Source organism: Eurypyga helias, unplaced genomic scaffold (genome assembly GCF_000690775.1).
Source record: "Eurypyga helias isolate BGI_N326 unplaced genomic scaffold, ASM69077v1 scaffold6356, whole genome shotgun sequence".
In the NCBI taxonomy this organism is placed as follows: domain Eukaryota; kingdom Metazoa; phylum Chordata; class Aves; order Eurypygiformes; family Eurypygidae; genus Eurypyga; species Eurypyga helias.
In genome coordinates, this window is record NW_010257179.1 from 119,450 (window position 1) to 132,058 (window position 12,609).

The 12,609-nt window shown below is 39.0% G+C and overlaps 1 protein-coding gene across 1 annotated transcript in view; it reads right to left on the bottom strand.

The window, feature by feature from the left end:
* Positions 1-11,286, bottom strand: part of ANK2 (ankyrin 2, neuronal) — a gene marked incomplete at its 3' end in the record, with an annotated part of 130,717 nt that extends 119,431 nt beyond the window's left edge. The window contains exon 1 of the mRNA XM_010153912.1: positions 11,215-11,286. Within this exon, the coding sequence (XP_010152214.1) occupies positions 11,215-11,286 (72 nt within the window). The remainder of the gene's footprint in view (positions 1-11,214) is intronic.
* Positions 11,287-12,609: the final 1,323 nt, after the last annotated feature.

The following is a 12,609-nucleotide window of genomic DNA, read 5'->3' on the forward strand; positions in this document are numbered from 1 at the left end:
AATATGCTCTATTTGTTTCTGGCTAGGAACACGCATGCAGTGCTTTCAAACTAGTTTCTCATTTCCTTGATTCGTACTTTTGTTATCTCAAAATTAAATTACTGCTACGCACATCACTTCAAGACACATTACACAGACCTGAATATCGATCACAATGCGGGATATGAACTTCCTGTCTGCATGAAGAGTTATTATGCATTGCCCCTTCATGATTATCTCCCTGTACAGATACTTTTTATTCCAGAAGCATCTCTTGCTGTGTATGTTCTCACTCTGAAATAACAGTGCTTGATCAAGAATAGAAAAGGAACAAAACTGCTAAAATCCCAGTGAAAGACAATGTGAACTTGATGCTTTATTTAGATGCCTTTGAAAATCCTACCCTACATGATCTTTGTTTGTCATGGATTTTTTCACTGTAACATGTATATGAGATGACTATGATGTGCCCATCTCTTCACAGTCTGGCCTCTACTGTTTCAAAATAGTTTCTCAGACTTGCATGATGTTCTCCTTTAAATTGAACTTGAACACACAAATCAAAGACACGAAGCAGCAATTCAGCTCCTTCATACGCAAATTCGCATGGAAATACCAGCAGTGCTTCCATGAAACACTCAAAAGATTCAGCACTGTTTTAAAGCTGAGAAGTCATTTTTTCAGTAGGCCATCAGTAGTTCATCCTTTTCCCCATTCTTTCAAGGTCTTTAAAAAGCTTTTTTGTCAGCACTACTGTCTCAGCAATTTACTTACTTTAGCACATTACGCGTTCAAATTCATTTTGACAAAATGGTCTCAGTCAACAGCAGCAGTTTTCGATAGTCTTACATGCCAGGAAATGATGATTTATTTTATCTGCAGGCTTTTCCAATTAATTCAGTAATCTCAAGAAATATTTTGTTCCCTTACATGTAGATTTTAGTCAAATTCATGATGCATTTCAGCGGCACAGAAGCTGACATATTGGTCTTTACTAGTTTGTCAACTGGTGAAGGCAAACTATAAACAAACTGTCATTTGAAGATACTTTCTTTAGAAGAAAGAAGTTAAAGGCATAGAGCCAGCCTCCTTTGCACCACAAGACACTTGTCATCTCGTCCTATGCATGCACCCCGAGTTGGGATTTGTTTGTTTGTTTTAGGAGCATTACACATGTATGCAGATCATGCCCAAAAGCAAGCACTCTACCAGTAAGGAAAAGTTTCCAAGTGAAGAGTGTGCCTTAAGCAGCTATCAGCAGCCATGTGAACACCAGGGGCTTGCAATCTGGGAAACGCCAGTGTTGACATGTAAATTTGCAAAATCTCAGCTGGCATCTCTACATGCCACCCACAGTTCAGGAGAGTCGGAATTAAGGATCACTTTGTTTCCATGTGGCCACCAGGGCTGGACAATCCACTCAGTAGGTTGTTAACATGCCATTAGAATAAGGTCTTAAGGACTGAAGAATACTTAGTTGATATTTTATAGTATGGAAGAAACCAAATTTGTGGGCTTAACAAGCTTTTCGTAATGTACTACTCTCCAAAACAGCCAAGCTGCTCTATGAAAAATGCAACCCTTAGAGCAGTTAATGTTTGTCTGCTCCATAGGGAATTTTTCTTTTCATTACGGTCATAATCGAATCTGGACTACTGACTTGCAGTTCTGCAGATACCAAATATTGATCAAAGAGAAGGACAACAGATGGTGTAAAAAAACCCAAAAACCCAATTTCCCCCACAAATGCAGTGAGAGTACTAAAAGTTCTTGATAACTACTTTTTTAAAAACTCCACTTGCAATTCAATTTTAATACATGCCATAGATTTGTGAAGAATATTTGCTGTTACTGAACCAAAAAGCTCCTATCTTTTAACAAATTTTCTTTATTAACTTTTGACTGAGGATAACTAATTTCAGCCAGAAATGAGAATTTTTAGACCATTATGAACAAATAAACTACAGTGTGTGTGTGTGGGGGGAATCACCATAACCTTAAGTACACTCACAGCAGATTGCAAACGTGTATTTATAAGTACCTGGCTGTCAGACATTGCATAAGAAAAGACAAGAAATGATCAAGTGAATACATTAATTTTTTTTTAATGACTGAGAGACTGCGGATTCAACTTCTTTCTTGCTAATTGCAATGCCAGGATTTTGCCTGAATTTGAAACATATAGCTTGGGGAATCTCAGTATTTAAATCATATATGGAAATCAGTATTTTATTCCAATAGCTGCAAAGCCTCCCTTCTGGTTCCTGCGTCCTGGCGCTGGTTGCCTTTCCTGTCTCCTAGCATACCGCATCACTTGTCACACATAGCACGCGCCTGTTTCTCAAAGGCGTTTTACTGAGATGTGCAAAAATAAATCAGGATGCGTCGTGTTGAAGTCATATGTTGTACCCAAGCCATAGGAATTTCTACACGTATTCAAATTTGCTGCTGAAAACCAAATTCATGCTTAAGAAAGAAAGACTGGAGGAGTAGGAGGCCTCAGTTTTCAAAAGACAGCTTTCATAATAGCATATTCTAAAGCATACAAATACTTGCTTGAAATTATCTTTATAGTAAAATAATGCCTGCAGGTTGGCTTTCCTCCTCCCCCCCTCCAAATGAGGTGGAATAACCACAGCCTGTCCATAATCCTCTGCAGGAGAACGGAGCCTAGCAACAAGGCATACTGAACAATTCTCATCTGTTAAAGGTAGTTTATTAACTGAATGAGGGCAAAACCAGAATTCAAAGCTGATGTATAATAACCAAACAGTAGTTTTGTACCTGAATTCAACATTTTTGCTTTGTATATGTATTGAGGTGCATATTTGAATACTAACAGCACTTTTAAACTTACCTTTGGAGCATTGATTCTGGGACGTACTGCTTTGATTTTACAAAGAAAATTTATTTAGCTGTGACTTTTGAAGAAGCTGACTCTGATCAGGAGGTGAGCAAAACCTGCTATTCCCTTGCATGCTTTATCGAAAACAAGAAACTCAAATTGTTATCAGTTATAAAAACTTTCATGTTACATTCTAGTGGAAGGTGTCCCTGCCCAAGGCAGGGGGTTGAAATGAGATGAACTTTAAGGTCCCTTCCACCCCAAACCATTCTATGGTTCTATCGTTCTGTGAAATTGTATCCTGTATTATTATTGCACGTAAAATTAGCATCAAGACAGAATTTGTCAATATGGTAATCTTCAGGGTTATCTGACGGCGTTAATGCCATTTACAAACTTCAGAGTTGCAAGGCAGCGTTTGTCCAACAGCTGCTTCTATAACGAGTAAAATGTTGATGTCTTGATGACTCTTCTTCATGAAAAGCTCTTAACTGACTGGGGTTTATCATGGTCACATATTCAGGTAATACAAGGAAGTGAGAATTCAGGTCATTGGAGAAGTGAAGTTGCATAATCTAAACTCAGTTTTTTATGGCTTCTTGATTTTTTCAGTACTTGAAAAAAGTAGGGGGAAAAACGACAGATACCTAAACACATTCCATCAGGTTTTTATTATGCCATACCTTCTACAGTGTCAATTTATGCTCCTACCTTTGAGATAACCACTAGATTTGGTCCCAGTTGGCTTGGTTATTGCCTGATTTCAGAAACCATCTGTTCAAACCAGCCATCGTTTAATTGCCATCTCTAAAAGCGGCACAGATGAGGTGTTCCCGTCACCCAACTCATTTGTCACATACATGTTTTTTGCCAGTATGGTAGCTTTTACCATACCGGCATTCAAATGCAAAAGATGGGACTTCAAGAGGAATGCTTCTTCCCTGCAGAACTGTTTCTGTAAACCTTGCCAGCTCGTTTTTCAGCAGCTCACATTTTATCTTTTGTACCCTGATATTTTTCTTGTTGTTCTTGAGCTGTAAGTGCTGCTGATCTCCAAAAGGCATCAACAGCAGAACAATGATGACATTGTGAACTGCAAGCCTAAGATGCAGCTATGACTGCAAGAAGGCTTATAATTCAACTCCCACAGCAGAGTCTCAGCCTGCAGTTCTGATACGCATGCCAGAACGTGAGCTAAACATTGCACTTGCAATGGCACAAGCTCAGTAATCTATCACTGGTTAATGAGTTAAATGAGATAATAACAGCTATAATGGAAACTTACTTTCCTAGCCTTTAATGAAATAACATTAATCTTCTGAAAGGAAAGAAATACAACAGTTCTTCACTTCCACAGCCACTTCCTTTGCTTATAAAAATGTATGTTTGCCTCCCATTAACTTACTGGAGGAAATGAAGGAAGACAGATTACATCATAGATTCTAAAGAAATTCCTGGATGAACAGCATGCCCAATTATCTTATTTCAGTTTCAAAAAAGTACTCTTATGAGAGAGCTTTTCCCATTCAAGCACATACAGGCTTTTTATCTAATACATGCTGCTATGTACCTTTGGTTGTATAGAATCTGTTAATAAACAGTGGAACTGAAAGCCCACAATTCTAAAATAGCAATCTTAACTAATCAAACATGTCTTTCTCATAATCCAAAGCACCTTTTTATCTAGCAAAAAGACACAACGGACCTTGGGCAATAAACTAACTTTTTTTTTTTTAAAGAAATGAGAAGCTGGATCATAGGAACTGTGAATGTGAAGAGGAAGGCAAGCTTTGCTTGATAAGACATCACTAGCAAGTTATTATCTACCAAGACATAGCTAATAGCATTTAGCAATTAATTACTTTAATCTCAGGGGTCTATCTCTCAAAGCTGATGATGGTTATGAGCCAGGAAAATACTCTTTTAAGTACGTATTATGCACCTGAATAATTTAAGGCACTTTAAGCATTTAGGTCAATTAATCATAGAATGTCATGAAGGAAGGAGATGGAGAAGTTGGCAGAGCTTTTACCGGCATTGAGCTGCATCTGTGGCTGGAGCTGCCGTCACCATAACATTGCATACAGCATGGGCACGGGCCCACATGTTGGCATAAAGACTATTACTATTTACAGCAAAAAGTATTGCGTAATAACAATAAGCAGCTACAAGAGAAGAAAAAGCTTTTGTGCTATGCACTGAATATGACCCAGGATTAACACATTCAGTCATTTCAAAGCAAAACTAGTTTGCACATATTTAAACACAGAAAATGATTGCCTGTCAAAGAAACTTATGGTAGAGTTGATTCAGAACTGGCTCCTTCAGTATGTCCTGTGTTCCCTGGAATGGATATTATATCTACTAAGGGATGTGTAGGAGCCAAAATTATACAGTGTTAAACTAGGTGGTAAGATTGATGTTGTTTGTGTTTATTATATATCCAATAAAAGCTTTCTTATGCTAGAGGAAGAGGCTGGAACCCAAACAAGATAGTGTGTAACAATATTCAAGACTTAAAGCCTCCTTGAGAAATGAACTTCACCAGTATGACTGGAGATGGAAAGAGCCATTACAAAAAAGAAGCTAAGAAAACAAACCTAGGTGTAATGCGTTACGATTTATGGACATCATAAAGTAACAAATGTATTATAATTCCAACATATTTTCAATAAGTGTTGAATTTTAAGACTTCTTCCAGTAGTCTTAATATTTGCATATGACAGTTTTGTAGTGTTTTCATACCTTCCTAGGAAGACTGTTCTCGGAAAGCTGCATTTGATATTTAGAAACTTTCTTTTTGCTGCTACACTAACTCAACAAACATTTTCTTTTGGGTAACATGAGGAGAAACCTATGCCTAGCTAACAGCTTTATCTGAACACCAGTTCCTGCTACAAGATTGCTCCAGACAGATAAAACTGAAGTTATTACATCCTTACAGACCTTTCTAATTTTTACTAATGGAAAAGCTTTTCGTATTGATGGGAAAATTCCTAATTATTCCTAAGGCATGACTTTCATTTTATGCTGGTTGTTGTAATTTTACAGCTTTGACTCTTTTGCCAATTACTCCTTGAAATTCCATAGCTTGCAGGATACCAGCCATCTAGCCATTCTTTTCTTTCTACAGGAATATATAAACGCTTAATAGTTTTGTTTTTAACCAGAAGAATAATAAAGAAGACAAAGGGCTACTTCTGGCAAAACACTTGGGCATACGCTTAATTTTTACCGCATCTTTAGGTCCAATTGATGTAAAATTAAACAGGTTTAAGTTATTTGCTAAAGAATAGATTCAAATGCATGGAGAACAGTGTTCCCAAGTTTGGGCCAATATTAGCAAATACAGCAGCAGCAAAGTGGAAAAGAAAGCTAATGTAAAATCAATCCTTACTTGAGCCAGCAACCAAATGACTTCTAGAAACCCTTTATGATACTGAGCTGCTACAGACATCTGTAGGAGTCCTCCCACTGCGTTCATTAATTTGACATACTGGACTGGCTGCCAGCTGACTGTTAGTATGTCAATGGAGGATTTGTGAGAACTGAAGCAAAACTGTATAGTTTTCTAAGAAAAAGGAGTCTTTTGCCCAGCTGCATGTTCCTTCCAAATACAGCATTTGAAGTTATTTTAATCCATACTGATTTTAAAATATAAAATCACATCAGTAAAAGTGTTCTGATCCAGAACAACACTTCAGTACCAGCTGAACTGCAGGTGTGTATAATCCCTAATGTCCTACTGGGCTATTCATGCACCAAATATTTCATTATAAACCCCAGCTTGGAAACAATGTGTGCAAGTCAGAATTATATTCATCAGTGTGAATCTAAAAAACAGAATCTCAAAAGCACCTGGAAAACACAGCCTGAATTCCTTTTAAAGATGAAGAAAGAAAAAAAAGAACAAATCAAAACGCAACAGATTTGAATTTCAAGAATGAAAGCTTTGACCACAGTCTGAGTAATCCTAAAAACTAGAAAAGTCTTCATGTCTTTTACTAAGACTTTTTAACTACCCTAAAAACATAAATGATTAATCCTATTGTTTAATCGAAAAGTTTCCTGATCTGGATTTTGAGTGAAAGTTTCATTTAGTCATTTTCTGAAACAACAAGGATTCAGGATATGTTCAAACAAACCACAGGATCAGTCTTAGTTCTCCTACATGACACACACTTACTGAAGTCTCCTAAATACTAATACAGAGCCAAAGATTCCCACTAAAGTAATTGAATAATATTAAAGGACAGAAAAATATTTACAATCATCTGCCACAATATATTGAGATTTTGAGGTGTTAGGAACAACTTTAGAAGTTGGCAGCCAGTTAAATGGTTTCCATGGCAAGTTTCCATTACTAATAATGTTCCTAAATAGAGGTAATAATGCTAGAACACCTGTAGAAATATTTAGGATGCTGTTCCTCTCATATCTAGAAGAATAATAACTAGCCTTAATGAAAATCTAGCCTGTAAGTGAAGTTTATGACAGACTGTTGACAGATAATTGAAACAATCTTGTTAATTTTTCATCCCCTTCCATCCTTTCTCTTATCAAAGGGCCATTTTCTAATATAAGACATGTGCTAACACCATCAGTGCTAAAGAATGAAACAGTTTAACTTACCTAAACACTATTAACTGAAGGCCCATTGATTCAAACTTACTGGTACCATAAACAAAAAAAAATGATTTCATGTTCCCTTGAGATGGACTAAAATAGATGCAAACAAAATGGGTGTTATCTAAATGCAGCAGTTCCTAATTCAATGCCAGTTCTGCCAGCAAGACTCATTGTAAAGACCTTCCTTGTATAGGAAGGTAGAACACGTACCCAAGTAGTAAATGAAGACTTTTTAATTTTGTCCATTATGGAAAGAAACAAAGTTTTTATCTATGAGATTTTTTTAATTTTTTTTTTTTTTTTTTAGGATTCATGCAAATAACATCATACCCAGCAAATTTCCTTTTCTCTCTTCACATGAATTTATCCCCAGTCAGGTGGGGAGTTACACTTGAGGTGTATCTAAACCACACAAAACCCTTCTCTTCATTAACCGTGACATTTGCTGTTTGTGTACTGGTCACAATATGAAGTGCTCATAGTTCTCCCCTTAATTCCCAGCTGAACACTAGCTACAAAACACAACTCCTGTAATCCTGGGCCTATATTTCAACCAGTTCAGCTCTGGGCAGGAGAGAGGAACCAGTTTCATCTAACTTCACTGGTATAAAAGCTACACCTCTAAGTCAAGCAGGCCACATAGGCTCCCAATGGCACCGCTTACTAGTAATAATGCAAAGGGAAACTTCCCAAAAGCAGTTTATCTCTCTATAAGGTGTCTAAAACACACAGAATGCATTTTGCACTGTCTGCAAGACCCCATTTTACAAGACTATAATGCATGGCTCTGGCCTACCTAAATATTTAAAACTGGTTTCAATCCCAGGCACTCAGTCATGTTTGCTGTAGCAATGGGAGTGAAAGGCACTGGCTGGACCAGGAGTCCTACACTCTGCAAACACAGGTATGTCCCATGTTTTTGCAAATTGCTTCTCACTTCTCAGCGTTGCTGCTTCACAGTCCACTCCGTAGATGGACTCTCACGCTGTCTCGATCGACGACAAGGAAGTCCACACTTCCAAGTCCACTACTCTGATCAGGATGAGAAAACTCCTCCTCTGAATGACACAGTAGGAGTTTCAAATGATCCCATCCTGAAACTCAAAGTGCAGTGTGTCCTAGGTAGTCTGCAATACAACATGATCCTGACATAATTCCACCACTTTGAAGCAAGACTGGATCATACACTTTCAAGAGCAAATAGGAATGTAATTAAATATCCAAGTAAAGAGGGAGGCTAATGTACAGTGAATGTGACAAACCCCAGTGTTTTGTCATTCAAGATGTCTCCAACTCAGCACATCAAAAGAAAAAGTAATTAAACCTATAATATATGATTATGAAGTAGTTTGGTTGGATTTTTATCACGCTGCTGTTATTTCAAGTATGAACTCAGTATCAATATCTGAGTCCCCATTTGATAGTTATTTGGCATGTTATAGACAATTCAGGATAGTCAGACCAACACATTCCTGATTTCTTCAGCAAGATAGACCTGAAGCAGCAGAGCGTATTTGGTTTTAGTTTAGAAAAGATTCAATTATGCAAAGCAATTTTTGCCATTTGAGTTGGCTGAATATCAACTGAATTACTCTGAACCTTTTATTGGGTACAAGATTCATGGACTTGTCATATTCAGCTCAATGTGGCACTCTTTCATAAACCAAGACACTGAGCATGGCTACAGCTGTATAAAAGCATAGGAAATGGAGAGCTAAATAAGTATTGTGCTGGATCCTATATTCCTGTTCGGGGAAAAATACAATAAAATTTCTCCAGGACAAAACTTTGCTAAGGTTTCTAATTTATACAGAGACCTTTTTAAAAATATTTTATAACCTTTTTGTAAGGAATTATAATAATAAAAAGAGATTGTAAACCTTCTTGGGGAAATACAGCAATTTTCCTTTATAATCCTCTAAGTATTGTACTGTCTGAATAAAGACAAGTATTCTAAAGCAAGTCTGTCAGTCCTGACCAGAGCCACATAAAGCCACGACCTTATGACTGAATGCATCAAAGACATTATCAAAGTGCCTGATCTCTGTCTGCTATGAAAAGCTCTGAAGGCTGACTGAAAAGTATTCAGGGTAAAAAAAGGAAAAAAAAGGAAAAGTGCCCCACAAGCGCAAAGATCACATGCCGCTGGATGGGGCCCAGCCCTGCCTCCTCACAGACCTGACCTTATGCAGAAGGGCAGCTTGGAGACTGCACGTTCAGAGAGAGAACTGTTTCAGAGTTGGCTTATTTGTGTCACAGGGAACTTCCATACATTCACAAACACCTTCAGGCCACTCACCTTAAGGGAAATATCACAATGCCTGTTAAAATCCACATATTCAGCAATGGAGGCAGGCCTGTCCTCCCTGCCACTGCCCCAGGAAGTCCTGTGCTTGCACTGTCCCTCCCCCAGACCTCACTTTTTACTCCCATCAGAAATGCTGGAGAAAAAAGTCAGTGAGCTCAAAGAAATGGTTTAATTTCACGTTTTAGAAACATCACAGAATCATCAAATGCTAAGGGTTGGAAGGGACCTTTGGAGATCATCTATTCCAACCTCCCTGCCAAAGCGGTTTGACCTAGAGCAGGTTGGACAGAAACGCATCCAGGTGGGTTTGGAGTATATCCAGAGAAGGAGACTCCACAACCTCTCTGGGCAACCCATTCCAGTGTTCTGGCACTCTTCAAGTAATGTTGGTTTTCCTCACATTGAAGAAAGCTTTACTTCTGAAGAACTGGTCCAACATTTGTCAGTGAATTAAGAAGCAGAACTGGTCAGAAAATCTCAGCCAAAAGAATTTCCTACCAGAAAACCAAATCAGCATCAAAATTATTTTCTAGGACAAAGCAGAACTTCTTGTGAGCTGCTTGCTTGGAGTTCCTCTGGCCTCTTTCCGTACAAACCTGCAACCCATCTCAGCTGCACTTTCTATAATGCAGTAATTCATGCAAGTGTAACACACAGTATTGACCTGAGAACAATTTTATTTTGGATCAATGTGGGAGAACATAATATTTGGATATTTTGACATTTTTCTGATCTTCCTGTTCTGCCAGAAGTTCTGGCAATGCCTCCTTTCCATTGCCAATTTTGAATGAAATTAACATTTAATAACATATATCCCAAGCAGAGGCCCAAAATATAAGAAAAAGAGAAAAGAGGGACTTCATTTGTGATAGACAGTATACAAGTTTTGCATGGCAAATGCTGACGTTACCGTTATCATCCTTCCTGCAAGTCCTGCGGACAAGAGTGTGAGTCCGCTGTCTGTGCCCAGTTCCACTCACTGTAACCCTGATCTGCAGAAAGATCCCTGGGGGTCTGGCTCTACAGCAAACACAGCAAATCCTATCATGTACTGGACAGACAACAGCTCAAGGAAAAGTTACTGCCTTCAAGTTTTGAGAATGATTGATGAGGGATCATTTATAGCTGTTGCGTAAACTAGGATAATTGGTTACATCCATTCATTTAAAGGACTTGTTTCACGGACAGTGTTCTCTCTCCATATACCTAAACCTTTTGGTAGCTGACAATGCGTTTAAGTGACTGCACAGCTTAGCAGCAGCTGCTTTTTAATTACAGTTAGTCACAACAAAAAAAGCAAAGCTTGAATGCAGGCACAATCATAAATAATCACCGAATACTGCAAGCTATCACAACTAATAGGCTGAGCAAAGAGATCCTTTACAAATCTGACATGCACAACCCTGATATTAATTTTCCCCTTTGATTCCTGTTTTCTTCAGCCAAGACTTACCAGGGCTTCGGGATCTTTACTTTCTTCACTGTTGCATCCATAATAGTCAAGGGTTTTATCCAAGTCCTGCATGTTCCCCTGCGTTCTCAAACCCTTATCTGAATGGCAAGACTGGCAAATCGGTGCGTTGCCCATATCAGTCCTGCTAACCCCCACGAGTGGGACTGCCCTTCTGCCGCAGCGGGTGCCCAGCGCTCCCAAAGGACAGCCGACGACCCAGGAGGAGGATCCCGCCTGTGCCCCACTGCCCTGGCCGCTCGTCCCAGGCTCCCTTCCCTGAGAAGTCCTGTGCCACGGAGAACCCGAAACCCCAGCAACTGCGGGCAGCAGTCAGTGACCATTTCCAATTCAGGCGCTGCCCGTCTATTTTTACACCTACCAGGCCAGCTATGCATGTAAATGGCGGTGGGGTGGGGGGAGCTGCTTTCCAGCACACAGCCAGCCTGCCTAGCATGTACAGTTCAAGTCTCTCTGCGCAAAATGCCTCCACAGGCGAGGGTGATTGAATTACCCAGTTGCCGGCCTTTGAATGTTTGGATTTTTTTTCCCCCTGCCGGTCAGCCTGGCTGTGTTTACATAAAGCACTGTACTTCAGAATGTTGCTCACGCCTTCTGAGTTTCTAACTCAGACACATGATTAATTCAAGTTCCAACTACTTGATATTTACAAAACAAGGCAAAAAAAATGTATGAGTACAGATTGCATGACCCTTTAATTCCTGTGACTCACGTGGTATTTCATGTTCATGTAGATAATAACCGTGATGAGCTTGCTTTTGAATTGATAAATATCCTGGGTTTGATTTCAGAGGAGCTCAAATGTATCCAAAAAGGACAATCTCTGATGCAAGATCAGTGTAGCTCTGGTATATGTAATTTCTGATCTTGCTTTGCGTTTCTATTGTTGTTTTGGTTCACTGGTTCAGGGTGCTTTTTAGCTAGAACAGTAATTATTAACAAAACAAAAAACAAAGAAACACATATACCTTAAGAAAAGAAAAATCCCACCAAAATTGAGAACAACATTCCCTCTAGGTTTGAGTTACCATGACAGCAGCCAGTAGGATAAAAATAATTTTGAGGATTGTGTTTCGGAATCCCCCCATTATCCCAAAAGAGACCCACTACAGAATTAAAAAACAAAACCCCCACAAAATTAGCTGAGCAATAATTAGCAGCTTTCAAAAGCTTCAGGGACAGCTGGAGGTAAGGGACGCCACGGAGACAGCCTGCCTGTCGGTAGGTAAGAGTCCCACAGAATAAATCTCAATGGGCACACAACCCCTACGGGGAGCTGGGCACGTATTTAAAAAATTAAGCCCGAAATTCCTCAGAAACAGAGTGATCCTCAAAGAACTGTAACATCTAGCCAACGTTTTTCTCTGTGGGGTTCCA